The sequence below is a fragment of the Ziziphus jujuba genome, chromosome 4 (genome assembly GCF_031755915.1).
Source record: "Ziziphus jujuba cultivar Dongzao chromosome 4, ASM3175591v1".
NCBI classification, from domain to species: domain Eukaryota; kingdom Viridiplantae; phylum Streptophyta; class Magnoliopsida; order Rosales; family Rhamnaceae; genus Ziziphus; species Ziziphus jujuba.
In genome coordinates this window covers 30,117,309-30,137,325 of record NC_083382.1, presented here as the reverse complement: position 1 = coordinate 30,137,325, position 20,017 = coordinate 30,117,309, and the positions used below count along the sequence as shown (strand labels likewise).

The window sequence follows — 20,017 nt, the reverse complement described above, 5'->3', positions numbered from 1 at the left end:
GTTCATGTTCGAACAGTTGGTTTTGTCAAGCCCATGCCCTCCTTTAAGTCAAATCATTTTCATGTATTTAAAGGATCAAGCAGAACAAAATAGATTGGTATTTTTATTCTTTATAATATGTTGGATTGCATGGAATTCAAGAGACACGAAGCTATAATTATATGTATATATACATATATACATATAAAAATGAAGTTATATGGTAATTGAGAAGAGATTCAGGGACAAAATGTCATACATGGAAGAGATCGATCAAATGGCTGAGACTAACAGGCAGAGATAAGGAAGAAAGTGAGTATTATCTTTAACACAAAATGAGTGTGTTAGCTCAACCAGGGCTGGGGCAGATTCTAGGCAAGCTACTTTAGTGGAGATGCAGATTCCATTTTTTGGGAAAATATTTTCTTGTTTTATAGCCTTTTGAGGGATGTTCTTGATGGCTGATGGAAATTTCCACCTGCTACTCCTGATCAAGCACGAAGAGATCCAACCTAAAAAGTTTCCAACTAACCCAGCCTAGATAGAAGAGGCTTCCACTCCCGCCTATTCAACTATGGAGCACTAAAGCTTACAGCAGTCACCTGCCCTCCTACGTCAAATGAGTGTGTTATATGTATAGTATTAGAAACACACTAATCTAATTTTTAATGATGGTTGTGAAAGAAAAATAAAATTTCCAAACAAAAAATGAAAATTTCTCGCTCTCTTTATTTTTATGGTGTAAAGAAATGAAATTTTCTCAATAGAGAAAAATTGAACATATTTGAGCTAAAATATAAAGTTAAAAATAATCTAATATGTGGCGTGTGATGTGTAGCTCAGCATGGCTTTCATTGAGTGCCATTAAGACCTCCTATGTCCCATCAATTTGCTTTTCTTTTTTTTTTTTCTTTTTTTTGGTGACAAATAGAGAAGTTTTACAATGAAAATTGCAAAACCGCTTAACAGATAATAGGCAATACAACTTTGAATAGAAATAACCAAATGCAAATAAGATCCCTGTTACACACTTCAATTCTCTTTTGGTAAACAGGTTACACACTTCCTAGAAAACATATTATACTATTTCTGTAAATATACAAATCGTTCAGGTAATAAAGTAAGTAACAAAATGAAAAGTAACCATTGTTTCTTTTAAAATTGATATTTGAAACTTTACTAACTATTAAAATGTTAGAACTCGTCCAAAATTCCTCACCGGAACCCTAAACAAACCTTGATCCCAAGAAAAACCTTATCAGACCCTCCAATAGAAAATCCTGCAGAACCTTCCCTAAGGGTTGGACTTATCACAGACTTCTTGCACTGAAAATACACTTCTATATACACCACCTTATTCCCCCCATCTTACTACAATTAATTTCCACAAATTTGCAGGAATCCAAATAAATAACAATGAATCAGTGCATAATTAATTAAATAATACATCCAACATAATATACAGAGCATTAATAAAATTCTAAGTGTGATAGTTATTACAAACAGAATAGAAAGAAATATTACATAATAAGGAATGAAGAAAAGGAGACTTCTTGGTCCTTCAGAAACGGTCAAACTGTCAAGCTCACCCTGATCGAACAATGTCTACCACCTGACCCTAAGGAAACGAAATTTAAAAATATGAGATGTTAATCATCTCAGTGAACAACCCAATCTACTAACTACTTATAATTAAGTAATTTAGTAATAAGTAAATAAACAAATAATAGTTAAATAAATAAATACATAAATGGTTTAGTAATAATAATTGAAAATAATTTTTCTCTCAAAACCCTCACAGTCACTCAGTTAGAAATATTCCCTTTTTAAAACATTTTCACAAATCCCGATATTTTATGCTCCAAGATTCAGAAAATAATTAGTCAAATAATTTACAAATAAAACACAACAAATTAAGAATCCAAAGTTAAAATGGAAATAATAATAGAAATGAAAATAAACTTTTATAACAATTACTAAAAGATTAATAACATATCATAAACAAATAATACAAAAATATCAATGAAACTCATATTAAGACAATTCAGGAAATAATTAAATAATTGGAATAAATCAATTAATTGAATAATTAAGTAAAAGAATAATTAAATCAAATTAAAACATCCATTTTAAATAAATGGTAAGAATATTAAGAAAATATAATATATTAGAATTGATTCCAAAATACCAAAACAATTTAAATAATAAATTCATAAAAACATTTTCATAAAAATGTGTAAACTTTTAATTTTAAATAAATAAATAATAAAACACTGTTAAATACATTTTATTAAAAATAAGATTTTAAAATATTTCATATTTGAAAACCATGTCGTGAAAACCATTTGATGCACCCACTATATACCAGTGGCGCCAATAGTACCCAACGTCCCGAGCACCGCCAGACAGGAGGTTAAAGAGAGAAACCGACATACGATCGCATGGCGTCCCATCGCGCCGCTGCAACCAGGCGTCCTGGCCATGGTGGGGGGTGGCTACGACCGATATGAACTTGCCGACTCTCAATCCGATGGCAACCACAGGACAACCCATCAATCACCTGCGTGCTACTCACACCCATCTGCGCACTAATCATATCCACATATACAGAACACAAGTACGTGTGTGGTGCATCTAAAAACTCGTAAATTATAAAATCAATATTTGTATGAAATACCACCGGGTTTATTTTATCCATTTAAACCCATAAATTTTTCACATTCCTTTTTAAAACCATCATCATAAATCCGTCGCATAAATTCCATAAATTTCAAATCCATCAACTCTCAATTCCACCAATTTAAATATACAAATTTTCCAATGGTATAAATATTTTTAAAACATAATAATTTAAATCAATATTTCTTCCTCAAATCTTCAAAAACCAGTTTGAATTAAATATGTCATTTAAACCTCATAAAATCCACAATAATCAAAATTCTCATAAATATACATTTTCAAACACATAATAAATCCATCAATGAAATTAACAATAATCTAAAATAAATATTTCTTCAATTCCTCAAAATTCAAAATATAATTAAATTCCACAATTCATAAATAGATAAATACATTTTTATTAAACATAAATAAATTCACAATTTCTTTAGAATTGAATTTCATAAAAATAAAATCTCCATAATTTATCAAAATCAAAATATGCTTTAATGCATACATTTCAATTTATTCAAATTGTGCCATCAAAATTTCAAATATAATTTTGCTAAATATTTAAAACATAAAATATTAAATCCAAACATTTAATTATCACAAAATAAATATAATTTAACACCCGAAAATTAAGTTTGAAGGTGGGTCACTCACCTTGAGCATGCGTATCAATCAAGATCCTCCACAGGATCAGTCTCACGATCCACACGTGCTTCTAAAATATCAACATTACCAACAACAATTAAATTAATATTTAATTCGGATAATTAATACAAAGTATCCGGAGGAGCTAACACAAACGGTAACTAAAATTCACGAATCATATATAGAAATGAAGCTTAGGAAATGAGGATCACAGATTGGATCTTATCTCCCGAAGATCGGACCCAAGATGGCTGGAATCTCGCCGGAAAGATCTTGTGTTTTGGATCATTGGATCTCACAAACCACTGTGAATTGAGGCAACCAACCTTAGATTTGGGTTCAAGGGGTCGGAATTAATGAAAAAGGGTGAGCGGTGTGACTGGGAACTTGCCGAAATTGGATTTTCTGACAAGCCGCCTTGGTCATCGAAAACCATAACCTCCGGCGGGGGCGTCCGGTGGCCACTAGTCATGATTTTTGGAGGAAAGGTAGATTGAAGGACCGGTGAATAGATGGGACCAGCGGTGAGGCAAATGGTTGCCGGGATAGGGATAAATCTAGATTTGAAGCAATCGGCACCGCCGCCGGAAAAAGCCTAGATCCGGGTGTGTCAATGGTCGGTTGGCCGTGGAATTTGGTGGGCTAGCCTGAATGAGGAGATGGAGGTGGTAGGGTGGTGCATGTATGGAAATGGTGACTGGAATGGAAGAAACGGCGGTGGTCGGTTGATGACTCTCTCTCATCTCTTTCTCCCTCCTCTTCCTCTCTCCTCCACCTCATTCCTCACACGCCCCACAACCATTTGCCCAATCAAAATGCCTTCCGTGGGTATCACTGTGCACTCACGAGTTGGCTAAATTTTAACACGTGGCACATACTGTTCACATATTCAAAAATAATATTAAAATATTATGATATTCGGAAAACTTTGCAGGTCCATAACTTTTCAACGAAATGTCCAAATTAGGCATGCTGCTAGTCTATGAACTTGTATCGATGAGTACTTCACAACTGTACATGAGTCAAAGCTCAATTTTACAAAAATAAAAAGTCAACTACAACACCCTCGAACAGTTCGGACCTCAACTTGTTTTGCCCATAACTAAACGATAGCTCTGTTTTCATCGTGCTACTAGTCTACGAATTCAGGTCAATGCGTAATTCGCAATGGTGCCTCGGTCAACCTAGAATTCTTGTAAAGTCAAAAAGTCAAAGATTGACCCTTCTCGATCAAAAACTGTCAAATTTGGTTAACTTCGGTCAATTTAAGAAATTTCCGATATACTTCGGGACGGGGTGTTACACAAAATTATTGATTAATTTTTTTATTTATGCAGCTGATTTTACTAAAAACCAGTACAAACATAAATTAAAATTAAACTAAAATATTAAGACAATAAATAAAAAAAAAACACATAAATAATGGAAATGGCAAATATTATGATCTAAAACTCTAGGATATTGATTTCCCTCCTATTTTTTCTATAATTGAACTTAGCTTGGGTAATTATTATTGGATTTTTATCCTTAATTCTAACTAAAGAATTTCTAATTACATCCAATTCCTTTATCCTTAGTAGATCTAGAATTTATAAATAATTAGTGAAATTCAATAATTCCTTCCTAAAAAACCATGCATTAATTCTATTTTTGTAGGTTATCCACTTCCTAATTAAGCTTTCCAACTCTAATTAAAATATGAATTGTTCAATCCTAATGACAAATCCATTAAATAATCATTTTCCAAAGAGAAATTCATAGATATACCTTATATCCAATTGATTTCCAATCTAATTAGGCATATAATAATATTAAATCCAAAAAATACACAAGAAAAGAATAGAATTTCACAACAATAATCAACCCACTATTCATTTATAATCCAAATAAGAGTTCCATCAATATCCTAGATAATAAATCTAGCAATCCGTACACAAATTATAAACCAAATCAAAAATAATATATATTCATCATTAAATCCATGTCAAATATATATATATATATATATAGTGTGTGTGTGTGTGTATCTTCAAATACAATTTAAAGAGTAATAAAAAAATAAAGAATACTCAAAGGAGAAGGAATGTTTTAGAGGAATCCCTTCAATCTTCAATCTCTTCCAAGCCCAAGCTTTCTCTCTCTAGCTTTAGCTCTCTTTCTATCTGAAGTGGGTGTGTTGCTTTTTAGTTCTTCTCCGAACTATCTATAATGGTGGTTCTTTTTAAAATTCTCTATCAAGCCCCCTTCTAATGATGCCTCCTATTTCTATATAGCCACCCAAATAAAGCCTTCAAAATGGTCTTCCAAAAACTTTACTAGAAAAGGAAATCTTGCCCTAAATCTTTCATCAAGGCTCCATAAATTACCACATCATGAAAGAATAAGTAGGCATGTGACTTAGAAAGGAGAGCATGTACCATGGTCTCGAGGAAACCCTGATGGCAAGTTGGATACGATACTTAGTAGGCTGGCATGCCGAGGTTCCTAACTTGAACACACTAAAAATGCAAGGGAATGGTGCTTGGTGAGTTGGGCTCACTAAAGAGTTGCTGCCGGCTCTCAATACAATATGCTGGCATACTAGTAGCTGCTGTGAGTGCGAGTTGGTCTTCACAGCATGCTATGGTGGCGAGTTGGCTTCATTTGGGCCAGTTGCTACATGAACTTGCACATCTTGAGCGAGTTGGCAATGGTAGCTCACCAAGCTAGCAACTTGAGTACCCAATAGAGTTGCTAGTATACCACACTCCAAATCTTCAATAATTCCACTTATAATAGCTTTAATACACCTTTTTTGCTCACCTACTACAAGTGCACAAAACCAATTAAAAGCATCAAAAACTTGAATTCCAAACAAGAAATTAAGCTATTTAAAGGCTAAATAAATGAGTTTTAACTCACTTATCAAAGAAACTTTAGAGGAAGAGTAATTGGCCTCATTTGATGAGCCTATGATTCACGTCTCCAGTAACCTTACAAAATATATAACTGCTTTTTTCTCTCTTTCCTTTTTTTTCTTCATTTTTTTTTTTTTTCACATTATGAGCATAATCATCCTAAATCTATACATATTATTAATGTTCCTTTAAACAACTTATATGACAATGATCTCTAATGATAATTTTTAAATTCTGAATTCAATTAAGTCATACTAATTTATCAAAACAAATGTATATATATATATACACATAAAATTGATGTTTGAAGTAAGAATTACATCTTGACAAAAGAAAATCACTATAACTACAAAATGAATTTTCAGGTGTCATTTGGTAATATAGTTAGTAATTAGTATTTGTTTTGTTTTATTATTTTATTAAATTATGTGTAATTTGCTTATGTCAAATGTTAGATAATGATACTTATAGTTTGTTAGATATTTTAAACTATTATAAACTTGAAATAAAGAAAATAAAATAATTTGATGTTTATGTTTTTCTTCTTCTTTTTTAACTTTATATTTAACTCAGATGCTCAACAAGCTATAATCACCACTAAGTAAAACTAAAACTTGATATAAGCAAAATAAATATAATTAGAAAGAAAAAAAAATTTAAAAAAAATCTAGAAACCAATTACCACATTATCGAATGGCACCCAATCATGAAATTTTCTTGTACAAGATATAAAAAGTAATATAATTAAAATTTAGTTATCCCTTCTCTAAATAAAACTAGTTGACTTCACCGTTTGAGTGAAGTCTGACCATTCCGTGTACATTTGGCCTCTAGGATTATTTATTTATTTTATAAGAGTAAAGCGATGCATATTAAGTATGTGAATTCCTACTTGTCTTCTTAATCAAGTCTGCGTGATTCACCAAATGAAGAAGAAGGAAAAATAAAAAATAGTAAGTCTGCGTGGAAAAACATACCAAAAGAAATGTGTGTATATATATATATATATATACATGATATCGATGTTTGAATTCGAAGTAAGGTGTATATCATGACTGAAAAAAATCACAATAACTTTTAAATAAATTTTTAAGTGTTATTTGGTAACATAGTTAATTTTAGTATTTTTTTTAATTAAATTATGTGTAATTTACTTATATCAAATATTAGATAATAATAATTCGAGTTTGTTAAATATTTTAAATTATTATAAAATTAAAAAATAAAATAAAATAAAAAAATTGGTGATAATGTTTTTTTTTTTGTTTTCCCTTCTTTCTAAATTTGATAATTAACTTAAATACTTAACAAGCTGCAACCGCGGTTAAATGGTACTTGACATAAGTACATACGATTAGATTAAAAAATAAATAAATAAAAGCTAAAAACAACTTATCACATTTGTAAATGCACCTAATCATGTAATTTTCTAGAAAAAGGTGTAAAAAGTACTATAATTAAAATATAATTATCCCTTCACTGAATAAAACAAGCTGACTTCACCGTTTGAATGAAGTCTGACCATTCCGTGTGTATTTGGCCTCTAGGCTTTTCTTCTTCTTTTTTTTTTTTTTTTTTTTTTTAAAACAAGAGTAAAGCGATGCCGATTAAGTATGTGAATTGCTACTTGTCCTCTTAGTCAAAACTGCGTGATTCACAAAACAAGTAAACAAAAGTAATAATAATAGTAAGAGTAAGTCTGCGTGAAAAAGCATACCAAAGAAAAGTCTACATGGAAAATTAGATGAGATGAATGGGTCAAGCACCAACACTTACGCAAAGTCGCAAACCAATTAAAAGACCACAGCGGATAATTTCGGTATACATATGTAACATCAAATTTATTAATAAGATAATATAAACTTTAGAACATTTTACTTTTAGGATATCAATATAATATTATTTTATCCTTGATTTGTATTATATTTATACTACGTTTTTGCATATTAAATAAAAAGGCATAAAAATGCAGGTAGAAGATTCACAATATTGATTCTCAAAACACTGTTAAAGAAATTAAGCGAACGACTGGTTTAAGAAACGCCTATATAAAGTTTCACGAGAAATTTCAAAATCGTTAGTTTCTGTTTTGTTTTGTTTTATTTTTTTAAGTCGTCAGTTGTATTATATATATATATATATATATATATATATATAAAGATGAGATAAACTTGATTGCTTTCTATGCTGGAAAAACAAAAAAAAAAAAAAAAAAAAAATTCTTGATTGCTTCCTGTATTTTTTGTGGACGATCACCTTCTATGTTAAATAATGTAAAACCGCGAAAAGTAAGCAGGTAGGAAAACTGTAGACGATCGCTTTCTACATTAAATAATGTAAGGGCAACAGCTAGGATAAAAGGACAGTTTTAGCCCTCAGTGCCCGCATAATAGAAGTCTAAAACCACCACCACCAATATCAATAATACTAGGGCTCAAAAAAAACAAAAAAACAAAAAAAAAAAAAAAATTAATACTGATAGAGCTGAGGCACCAAAAGAATTAACCAAATAAACTTGTCTTTCCAATCCAAGTTTAGTCCCACCAGAGATAGGTAGTATTCTTTGGAAGCCCATCCACATAGTCTTTTCTGATAATCATCTTATACAGTGTTACACCTTTCATTCGCATTTTTTAGCCTCTTGAACTCCTCTTCTCTATTGAAAATCCTGCTCAATGACCACCGCCGGAATGGAACGACCATCATTTCATACCGCCAGCGCCACCAACACCACCACCACCAAGTGGTCATCACGATCAACAACATAAGTGGATAATGATAACCATCACAGTTTTTATTCCCATCTCACTTTTTCTTGGATTATGTATTCTGCTTATAATAATTTTTCTCAGACAACTATGGTTTAAAGTTAAAATGGCGCAATCCAAATCTGAGACGTCAACAAAAAATGGAGATATATTTTCCATATGGAATTACGATGGGAAAATTGCATACGAAGACATTATACGAGCAACAAATGACTTTGACATCAGGTATTGTATTGGAACCGGTGGATATGGAAGTGTCTACAGAGCACGGCTACCTAATGGCAAAATAGTTGCATTGAAGAAACTTCATCGTTCGGAGGCTGAAGAGCCGGTTCTGAGAAAGAGTTTCACCAATGAAGTAAAAATGTTGACTCAAGTACGACATCGAAACATTGTGAGACTCCATGGTTACTGTTTGCATAAAAAATGCATGTTCTTGATTTATGAGTACATGAGAAGAGGAAGTCTGTTTTGCATCCTGAATAATGATGTGGAGGCTGCAGAATTGGATTGGAAGAGAAGAGTGAACATAATTAAAGGCATCGTTCATGCCTTGTGTTACATGCATCACCATTGCACTCCACCAATTGTTCATCGTGATGTAACAACCACCAACGTTTTACTAAACTCAGAACTAGAGGCCGTTGTGTCTGATTTTGGAACAGCTAGACTCCTCCAGCCTGATTCATCCACTCAAACCGTGGTTGCTGGTACTTACGGTTATATTGCTCCTGGTAAGTTTGTACTCCTTACTATGCCTTTTGTAGAAACTAGCTAGAAAATACCATTTCTAATGTCAAGCTAGCTAGTTTGTGATCATGTCACGTTAATTAAGGCAAGCAAATAAAGGAAAGTTAATACATAAATCTATATGATGAGATTGATTATGATTAACCAAGGATAGTAGTTTAACAAAAAGAATTCACTCAACCATCATATACCTTCAGAGTTGTGATATGAGTGCGGTAGGATCTCTTGTCTAATGGTTATAATAATTCTGTTAGGAGGCTTTTTTTTTTTTTTTTTTAATTAAAATGAATGATGACATTGATTTATTATTGCAATTTTGTAATTGACTTTGGTTTTGGGTTTTACCACCCGGCCCATATGTAATAAATTTTTGCTTCTAAAACATTAGTTTTTGTCCTGCTACCGGCCAAACAAATTATATATATTTTGCCTCATTTGTTTATCCTTTCTTGTTTTCTCCATTTCATTATCAATTGAAAGATTTTGTTGGGAAAAAAAAAATTGAGTTTCCGTCTAATATTTTTGCTGTTGTATTCTTCAAATATTGTAGAATTTGCGTATACAATGGCTATAACTGAGAAATGCGATGTCTATAGTTTTGGAGTGGTGGCACTTGAAACGTTGATGGGAAAGCATCCAAAAGATGTTTTATCAACTTTAGCATCGTCAGCTACCCAAAGTCTATTGCTTATTGAATTATTAGATCAACGACTACCACCCCCGAGAAGTGGGTCGAGCGTGCACGATGTGGTTCTTGTTTCTGCAATTGCCTTCGCTTGCTTACATGCAAACCCAAAGCAAAGACCGACAATGCAAAGTGTTTCTAAAGAATTTCCTCCTCGCAGGATACGAGTAACTGAAAGTTTTTATAATATAACAGTTGGGCAACTCATGAGCGCACAACTCGATCTAGATGGCCAAATTGAATGTTCAATTTCAGTTCAATGATTGTATTGCGATTCTATAGAGAATCTACCCCCATGCCTATATATATATATATATATATGTGTGTGTGTGTGTGTGTGTGTGTGTGTGTATCTGACTTTTGTGTTTGTCCTTCGGTTTTGATGCTTGCCAATTGCCATAGCTCTTCATCTTTCCGTGGCGCAATAATTAAATTTTCAAAATCACAAATATTTTCATTCAATTAAAGAAAGATTTATAATTTAATTAACAAGTAAAATGTAGAACAATTTTTAGCTCCTCATTTGCATTTAGGTCTACCAAAAAAAAAAAAAAAAAAAAAAAAAAAAACTATTGATGGTCAACTTCCTTCATGTGATAACAATTGATCACGAAAAAGCATCTTACAATTTATGTCATTGGTATATATGCTGAAGTAGTGTTACTTCCAATTATTATTGGACGAATCAGCTTTAAAACCAAGCGGTAAATTACTTTTTATTTTATAATTTTAAATTTAACGAAAATATACACTGCATTGACACAACTGACAAAAACCATAAAAAAAATAATTTACAGTTTGGCTTCAAAACAAACTTGTTTTGTAATAATTGGAAGTGATGCTCCCTCAGCATATATACTTATGATATGAAATACTTTTTCATCAATTAAGGCCAGCAAAATATGTGTATAAGCTTTTATATTGAATATTTATAAATTTTAGTTGGTGTCGTTACGCCACCAACTTGGTGGTGGCCTTATTCCCAAGCCGGCAATCAATAGTATATATATTTTTATATATTTCAGATTTTTTAAGACTGTTGGCATGTACAGTTTTCCAAACAGACTGATCCAATTTCCCCGATGCTTAATATTATATATATATATATATATATATATGTATATATGACCACCCCACCAAAAAAACAAACTTATCATTTTAAGACTTTGTTTTTAATATGTCTAGGTTGTTCATGCTTTATCATGCATGTATCCCCCAGCAAAAGAAGGCATTAGAAGGCAAATAAACAAATTCTTAGTTCCACGCTTTTGAAGTGGAATATCAGCCATAAACTCAGAGTCAGAGCATGTCAATCTCCAATACTATTTCCATTTTTAATGTTGCAATAGCATTGGTTACCATAGTTGTTATCACCCAACTAGAGGCAAACATGGAAAACGCCATTATTGTCTTGGCTGCAGAACCAATATCTGAAACTGAATCACCTGCTGCTGATGATGCACTCCATCAAGAAGAAGTAAAGGCTCTGCTCCAATCTGGATGGTGGACTCATGACTCTCTCAACGCTTCCACTACAACTCCATGCAACTTCCCTGGTATCACTTGCAAACGCTTTGGAAGCATAACACATATTTCTCTGCTTCACAATTCCCAACTACTAAAGAAGTTCGACAGATTTAGCTACTCTTCGTTTCCAAATCTAGTCAGCCTGGATCTTGATCAAGCTGCAGTCCATGGGAGCATCCCACCAGGGATAGGTTCTCTGCCAAAGCTCACCAACCTTGATCTCTCATATAATGGTCTCACAGGTGAGTTACCTTTTTCACTTGGAAATCTCACCCAACTGATGGCGCTTGACATATCTCATAATCGTATCAAAGGTTCCATTCCTCCTCAAGTAGGCAATTTGAACAATCTTGTTGCTTTAAACTTAAGGTACAACAAGTTACGTGGCCCAATCCCTTTTGCCTTTGGTCATTTGATGACCAACCTCACTCATCTTTATGTTTCTAATAATCAAATTGAAGGTGATATACTTCTCTCACTCACAGGCCTTACCCAGTTGGTGAAGCTTGATGCTGAATCGAATAAATTCAATGGTTCCATCCCAATAGACATAGGAAAGCTAAAGAATCTGGTTTTCTTATCTCTGTCTTATAACAACCTTAATGGACCACTACCCTCAACTCTTGGTCAACTAACCGAATTACCTACCTTGTTACTTGCTGGAAGCCAGATTAACGGTTCAATTCCTCCTGAAATAGGAAATTTAAGGAGCCTTTATTATTTAGACCTAAGTATGAACCAGCTGAGTGCACCACTTCCTCCAGATATAGGCATGCTAAAAGGCCTTTACATTGTAAACATGAGTGGTAATTTGCTTACCGGACCAGTCCCGGCTAACCTTGTTCAATTAAGTCATTTGACCCAGTTGGATATTGGGTCAAACAAACTTAATGGATCCATCCCTCCAGAGCTTGGTGGGCTGGTGAATCTAGATGATCTAAGCTTGGGAGACAATATGCTCACCGGACCACTCCCTTGGACATTGGGTAATTGGATCCATTTGACCAATTTGGACCTTAAGTCAAATAAAATTAATGGGTCCATTCCTCCAAAAGTTGGAAATTTAAGATATCTGAGATCTTTGCAATATCAAAATAACGCCTTAAGTGGATCCGCTCCTGTAGGAATTTTGAATTTGGCATATTTGAGAGTTCTGGATCTTAGCTTTAACAACTTCACGGGGCCAATTATTCTGCCTTTGGGTGGCTTATATAGTGTGCAACATCTTGATTTGTCCCATAACAATTTGAATGGAAGGATTCCCACTGAGATAGATAAACTTTATGTGCTGACTACTTTGGACTTGAGTCACAACTCCCTCAGTGGACAAATGCCTTTTCTACTGGGCAAAGTACCACGTTTAATCACCTTGAACCTTTCTCACAACCGACTCAGTGGCAACATCACAGATGCCGTAATGTCGGTGATTCAAACATTAGATTTGTCATATAATTCTTTGGAAGGTCCAATTCCTTACATGTTTGATCAATATTTTCCAGTTAATGCCATTGCAGGCAACAAGGATTTATGTGGTGGTAATGTCACCGGTTTCCCACCTTGCTTACAAGAGAGTGTCTAAAACAGTAGCAAATTCATTGTTGTTCTAATCTCGATTGTCCTTTCCTTATCCTTCATTCTGCTTATTGGGCTGATCCATAAACGTAGTCAGCTTAGAAATAAAAAGGGACAACCAACTGCAAAGATAACAACAATAACTAAGAATGGAGATATATTTTCAATTTGGAACTACGATAGGAAAATTGCATATGAAGATATTATACAAGCAACAAAGGATTTCGACATCAGTTATTGCATTGGCACTGGAGGTTATGGAAGTGTCTACAAAGCACAACTACCTAATGGAAAAGTAGTTGCATTGAAGAAATTGCATGGTTCGGAGGCCGAAGTGGCAAATTTGAGAAAGAGTTTTTTAAATGAGGTGAAAACGTTGACCAAATACGTCATCGGAACATTGTGAGACTTTATGGTTATTGTTTAGCTAAAAGTTGCATGTTTTTGATATATGAATACATGGAAAGGGGCAGCTTGTTTTGTGTTCTGAATAATGATGTGGAGGCTGTGGAATTGGATTGGAGTAGAAGGGTGAATATTATCAAAGGCATAGTGCATGCTCTGTGTTACATGCACCATGACTGTACTCCACCAATTGTTCATCGTGATGTAACAAGTAGCAACATTCTACTCAACTCAGCACCTGAAGCTGTTATTTCTGATTTTGGCACGGCAAGACTCCTCGATCCCAATTCATCAAGCCAAACAGTACTTGCTGGTACTTATGGTTATATTGCTCCGGGTAAGTTTACAATTTTAAATGATAGTCCTCTTTTCTTTTCTTTTTCATATTCAATGATTGTCACTTTTAGGATAAGTGGAAAACAAAAGATAAATAAAATAGGCATCATCATCAAATTATCATTATTTTTTTTTTTTTTATTAATGCAAAATTATTAACCTAACCAAGTACTATTTCATCATCCAAAATAAACAATTTTACTCGTAAGTAAATCATTATTAATGATTGCTTTCTTTTCTTGTAGTCATCATATATATGCTCAAACAAAGTTTAGTTTAATTATCATTCTTTTTTTTTTATTATCCTCTTTCTCATACTTTTTCTCTTCTTTTTTTTTTTTTTTAATAATTATCCATTTAAATATTTCACATATTGAAAATTTAATGAGACCAGTATAATAAAGGAGAAACAAAATAAAACAAGATTTTTCCATCTAATATACTTTTGTTATTGTTGTCTAGAGCTTGCCTATACTATGGCCATAAATGAAAAATGCGATGTCTACAGCTTTGGAGTCGTAGCACTCGAAACATTTATGGGAAGGCATCCAAAAGAAATGTTGTCATCTTTATCATCATCAACTACCAAGAGTTTACTGCTGATTGAAGTATTAGACCAACGCCTTCCACCCCCGACGAGTCAGTTGGTAATGCAGGATGTTATTGTTGTTTCTACAGTTGCTTTTGCATGCCTACATGCTAATCCAAAGTGCCGACCAACAATGGAAAGAATTTCTAAACTTCTTGCTTGCAGGACACCTTTAGCTGAAACTGAGTGTTTCCATGGTATTTCAGTAGGGCAGCTCATGAACCCGCAAGTTTAATTATTAGCAGATGTGTTCGATGTAATAATTAAATGGTCAAAAAAAAAAAACAAAGGCCTTTCTATATGATTATGTTATACATTGGTTTGATCAGATTGAAATGGGATCGATGTTAACCATTCATAATTAAAATTCTATAATTCTTGAGCAATGTAAGCCTCTGCTACATACTTGTGAAAATGTAAGATCTTCACATGTACAAGCAGCCTCGACATTTGTATGCTATAATTCCGTTGGAAAGACATCTATAATACCAAAGACTGGAAAGGTTACTGGTTAGTTTTCTTCTTTTGTTTTTTTTTTTTTTTTGGGGGGGGGGGGGGGGGGGGAGAGAGAATGGTCAATAGAAATTCCTAGACCACAAGTGCAGCAAGATGGCAAAGCTTCCCAAACCCACCTCGGAGATCTCTGATTCCCTAAGATTTTTCTATATTAAGAAGAAAAAATGGGGGTGGTCAGGGGGATAACACTATACTTGGTGCCATGATCGTCCACAAGGTTTGGGTGAGCGGTAAGGATGGTTAAGGAGATATGGAGATGCATGCGGACCATTTGTCATGGAGAGGCTTCTAGAAGGTTGTCCATTCCTTGAAAGCCCTGTTTGCACTCGATAGCCATTTCTGGTGTTTGGCTTGGCCACAACACGCTCTGCTTGCAAAGCTTGAAAGTAAGATGAGGAACAGGCCATGTCTCTTAGGTCGGGCAGAGGCTTCAGCACTTCCACAACTTCACTCATCAAAGGTCTAGCTTTTGGGTCACGACTAAGGCAGTGGGAAGCCAATTGAAGTGCTTTCTGAGCACCTGTAATTGAGAAGCGACCTTCAAGTCGAGAATCTAATAGTCGATAGAACCTTCGCCTCTCCGCAAGATGTGGTCGTGCCCACTCCACCAAGTTATGTTCGCCATTTGGCCGGCTTTTGTCCATGGACCTTCGGCCAGTCAACATTTCAAGTAGAACAACCCCAAAGCTATATACATCACTCTTTGCAGTGAGATGTCCTGATAAAAAATAAATCACATTTCAGTTAGGTGGACTTGCAATGCTTCCTTGGGAGCTGCATGTTGGTTGATCAAACTCACCTGTCATAACATACTCAGGGGCTGCATAACCATAAGTACCCATCACCCGGGTAGATACATGTGTTTTATCTCCCTCGGGACCATCTTTAGCCAGTCCAAAATCAGAAAGCTTTGCATTGTACTCCTGGAATAGTAAAGTATCTATTAAAAATATGTTAAAAAGTAATAACTAAGGTACTGCACCAGAATTGAGTAACACACCGCATCCAACAAGATATTAGATGTCTTAAAATCTCGATATATAACTGGCTTTTCAGCTTCCTCGTGAAGAAAGGCAAGACCCTTCGCAGCACCAAGTGCTATTTTCATTCTGATTGACCAAGGAAGTGGAAGGGACCCTGCCAGATGTCATAAAAATATTAAGTATAAAAGAAATTGTTTGATAGCACATTAATAGCCAGATAACCTAGTTAGGCTGCCAGATAGCATGCAATAGTAAATTCACCACATAAGTTAAATAAATAAAAAACCAAAATAATATAATATTAATAACTAGAGAAGAATCAACCTAGTCAGGCATATTTCCTTTTTCATGAATCATGACCCAATTTAAACATGATTCTTGTTATTTTATAACTATTGTAAGAATATCTAGACTTCAAAGTAATTCATCCACAACCATAGCATATTATATGGAATAAGGAATCAACAGATGCAAGACTGACAAATTTCTAGGGGAATATTAGCTAAAATACATACTTCTGAAAAGGTGATTCTCCAAGCTGCCTCGAGGCATAAACTCATATACAAGTAATCTTTGATCATCCTCAATGCAATAACCAGTTAACTTGACGAGATTAGGATGGAGAAGCTCACCAAGATAATTAACTTCGGCCTGCCATAATGGAAAAACAAGTTCTTTAATTATAGGAGTTAAATGACAAATAGACAAAATATCCTGACCTATAGTAAAGGAGAAAACAATAATAATAAAAGGTGGCAACATACCAGCCATTCTCTGTGACCCTGAAGTCCATCATGGTTTAGAGTCTTTACTGCAACTGCAAGCCCTGCGCCAGCTTTTACTGGAGCAGTTCCATTTTCATTGATCCACCCTTTGAATACACAACCAAACCCACCCTCACCCAGAAGACTCTCAGGTCTAAAACTCCTTGTTGCAGACTTTAGTTCATTAAAGGTAAATTTTCGAAGCTGAGAAGCAATTTTCAGTTCATCACATATGGTAGGAGTGGATGGAGTACTTTCGAGAATGCTAGTGGTTGATGACGAAACAATTGGAGCAACTGGTTGGTCTTTCCCGGTCTCATTTGTAGATTTACTTTCCGCTGATTTAAACATCAATACCATGTATGACTAGCTTAGCTTAGGTCTAAAAAATAAATTAGAGTTCCTAAATTGGCAGGCCAAGTTTAAAGATTTAAATATTTTCCACTATGAGATACACCAGGAAACTTCTTTATAAACATATCAGTACTCAATACAATACTAATACTTAATGTCTTTGCCAGGAAACGACAACAATTTTATGTAACAACAGAAGAAAGGCAAGCACAAAAGAAGCTCCAAAACTCATTCTGGTTTCGCTTCCAAAAGAAGGCAACATTGTTTCAAATGCTGAAAAGTATCCCAAACAATATCAAGTGGCCTAACAAAAAAATCAGATATCAGCGATAAAAGGTTAAATTCTAAAAGCATTCATTCTTTTGTAATATCATACAAGCATTTCATCAAAAATATTAAAGAATCAAAACACAGCTGTTATTTACTTCACAATTTCATGCAAGCCTTTCTTCACTGCGTTGAAATATATTGACAAATTCCATTGTAGGCCTTTAATGCAGAGACCCCCAGGAAATGTGACATCTGTCTGGGGGCACTCTTAACTTCAGTTGCATCAACCACGTGCTAAAATGCAAGCGGTTACACTTGCATAGCACACCATCTTTAATTATCTTCCAAAATGTGGATAATGACACGTCTCAATATAGAACCTTTCTTGGACATTGAATTGTACAAGACAAATCAACATTTAAGGAAAGATAACCAATTATATAATTATTGTTTCAAGATCCATAGGGAAGTTTTCTGTTTTTGGAAATCCAGAAGTGAATTTTTTAAAAAGGGAAAGGTACCACTTTGATCTTTCTTCTTCCAAGCTTTATGGAGCTAAAGTGGGTAACGAAAAATAACTCTTATTCTGCCACCTTCTTTTTGCCTGACCGCTCAGCGATGAGAGCCAGGTGTGCACTTCACAACAACTAACGTAGGTAATTTCAGACTTAACTACTACAACAAGTCTCAACGGCTCTCACAAACATGTCAGAAATGCCAAAGGCCACGTAACCAAACATACTCATTCTGGGAAGTAGACAGCAACCAAACTCCAAGACAAAGCTAACCGAAATTACAGTTAAAAAGTATATTCAAGCTTGCCCAAATTTTATTTGCAGTTGATTGTACAGTTTCATCATAGTTCATGTCGTTGTGGAAGTAATCATGTCCTATAACAACTTCATACTTCTCAACCAACCATATTGTAGGACATAACAACTGAAAACAGGATAAAATTCAAATTCCAGCCACCATGCAGAAAAGGATACAATCACAACATTATACATTTCAGGCTTAAGGTTTAAGCACATGTTATAACTGATAAGTCATATACCACAAAATCTGCTACATGTCATAAAATTCAGCGTCCATGGAGCACCAAACATGCACAACAATATAAACCAATCAACGGCAACTAAGAACATGAGCATGCCATGGCATGTCAGTCAAACAAAAGGATAAACGGCAATAAACATATACAACATAGCATAAACAGACAATGGCATTACCGATGATGAGTAATTTTACCTTATAGTGTGCTATATTATAATAAAACAGAAACCAGTCAATTGTATTAAGAAATAACGCAAATTAAATGTAATTTTGATCAATAAATTAAATTTTACCATATGGTGTGCTATTGCCACTTAAAGAGCCATCAACTTTAGACTTTGAAGACATGCAGCTCGCCATGAACCTAAACCGAATCCAGCATCCTGTTCCCTCATTTTCTTCATCTTTCTTCTTCTTCTTTGCTTTTGATTTCCCCACATTCCACGCTCCAACTTGAATAGCATCAGGACCTAATACCATCTCTTCTCAAAACCCACTAAAATAAACCACCTCCCTCCCTATCTCAAAAATAACTCATTCCACCCAAAACCAATATTCCAATTCGCTTTCACACGAATTACTGAACTTCACCCAATGTTACTAGGAACCAAACCTGTCCAGTGAAAAACCAAACCCCAAAAGAATAATGGTACAAATAATCAAAATTCCATATTTTTTCACAACTGAGAATCCTTAATTTTCAAGTCACAAATTGCAAAAATTAAAATGAATGTGAAGAAAAAAGTATTTCAAAAGGCTTGAATTGTTCAAATGTACAAAACCCAGATGATAAAACAGACATGCAGGACAAAAGAAATAACACCTAGAGTAATATGTAGCTATCACAGAGAGGAATAAGGAATCTCCATTCACCACCAAAAAAAAAGGCACTAGGAAATGTGAGTAACATTGTAGCTTACCAAACGCACATTTCTCACTCACAGGGACACATTGCACAACATCGTCAAGGTTAAACTACCAGAAACGAAACCAAGCAATGTGGGTTATAGAGAGAGAGAGAGAGAGAGAGAGAGAGAGAGAGAAAGAGAGAGACAAACGTGCGTTTAGCATGAAAAGGAAGCGAGAGACAAGGGAAGAGAATGTTTGAGGGAAAGGGAAAGTGTAAAACAACAGGCAGTGAGGCTGCAACATTCAACACCCTGCTTCTGCTTCGATTCCATATCCCCTTTGCCTACTTGTCCACTGCTTCCCCAGTCAACAGTTACAAAAGTTACATTTTCTTTCCCTTATTTT

The 20,017-nt window shown here is 34.3% G+C and overlaps 2 protein-coding genes and 1 pseudogene across 5 annotated transcripts; 2 read left to right on the top strand and 1 right to left on the bottom strand.

Annotated features, from left to right (window-relative positions):
* The first annotated feature begins 8,342 nt into the window (after nt 1-8,342).
* LOC107415526 (MDIS1-interacting receptor like kinase 2-like) lies at nt 8,343-10,686 on the top strand. Its single transcript, XM_016023865.4, has 2 exons — nt 8,343-9,693; nt 10,260-10,686. The coding sequence occupies exons 1-2, from the start codon at nt 8,967-8,969 to the stop codon at nt 10,655-10,657; spliced, it is 1,125 nt and encodes a 374-aa protein (XP_015879351.3). The 5' UTR covers nt 8,343-8,966; the 3' UTR covers nt 10,658-10,686.
* Nucleotides 10,687-11,700: 1,014 nt separating this feature from the next.
* LOC107415527 (MDIS1-interacting receptor like kinase 2-like) lies at nt 11,701-15,079 on the top strand (annotated as a pseudogene).
* A 303-nt stretch (nt 15,080-15,382) lies between these two features.
* Nucleotides 15,383-20,017, bottom strand: LOC107415596 (serine/threonine-protein kinase PBL34). 4 transcript variants are annotated; one of them, XM_016023948.4, is made up of 7 exons: nt 19,684-20,017; nt 19,057-19,602; nt 17,087-17,424; nt 16,838-16,973; nt 16,340-16,476; nt 16,139-16,262; nt 15,383-16,057 (listed from the first exon to the last, which is right to left on the bottom strand). In XM_016023948.4, the coding sequence occupies exons 2-7, from the start codon at nt 19,241-19,243 to the stop codon at nt 15,528-15,530; spliced, it is 1,452 nt and encodes a 483-aa protein (XP_015879434.2). In that variant the 5' UTR covers nt 19,244-19,602; nt 19,684-20,017; the 3' UTR covers nt 15,383-15,527. The 4 variants fall into 4 exon arrangements, with proteins under 4 accessions (XP_015879434.2, XP_048328631.2, XP_060672090.1 ...); XM_048472674.2 differs by having other exon boundaries at nt 19,057-19,376; XM_060816107.1 differs by having other exon boundaries at nt 19,057-19,376; nt 19,693-20,017.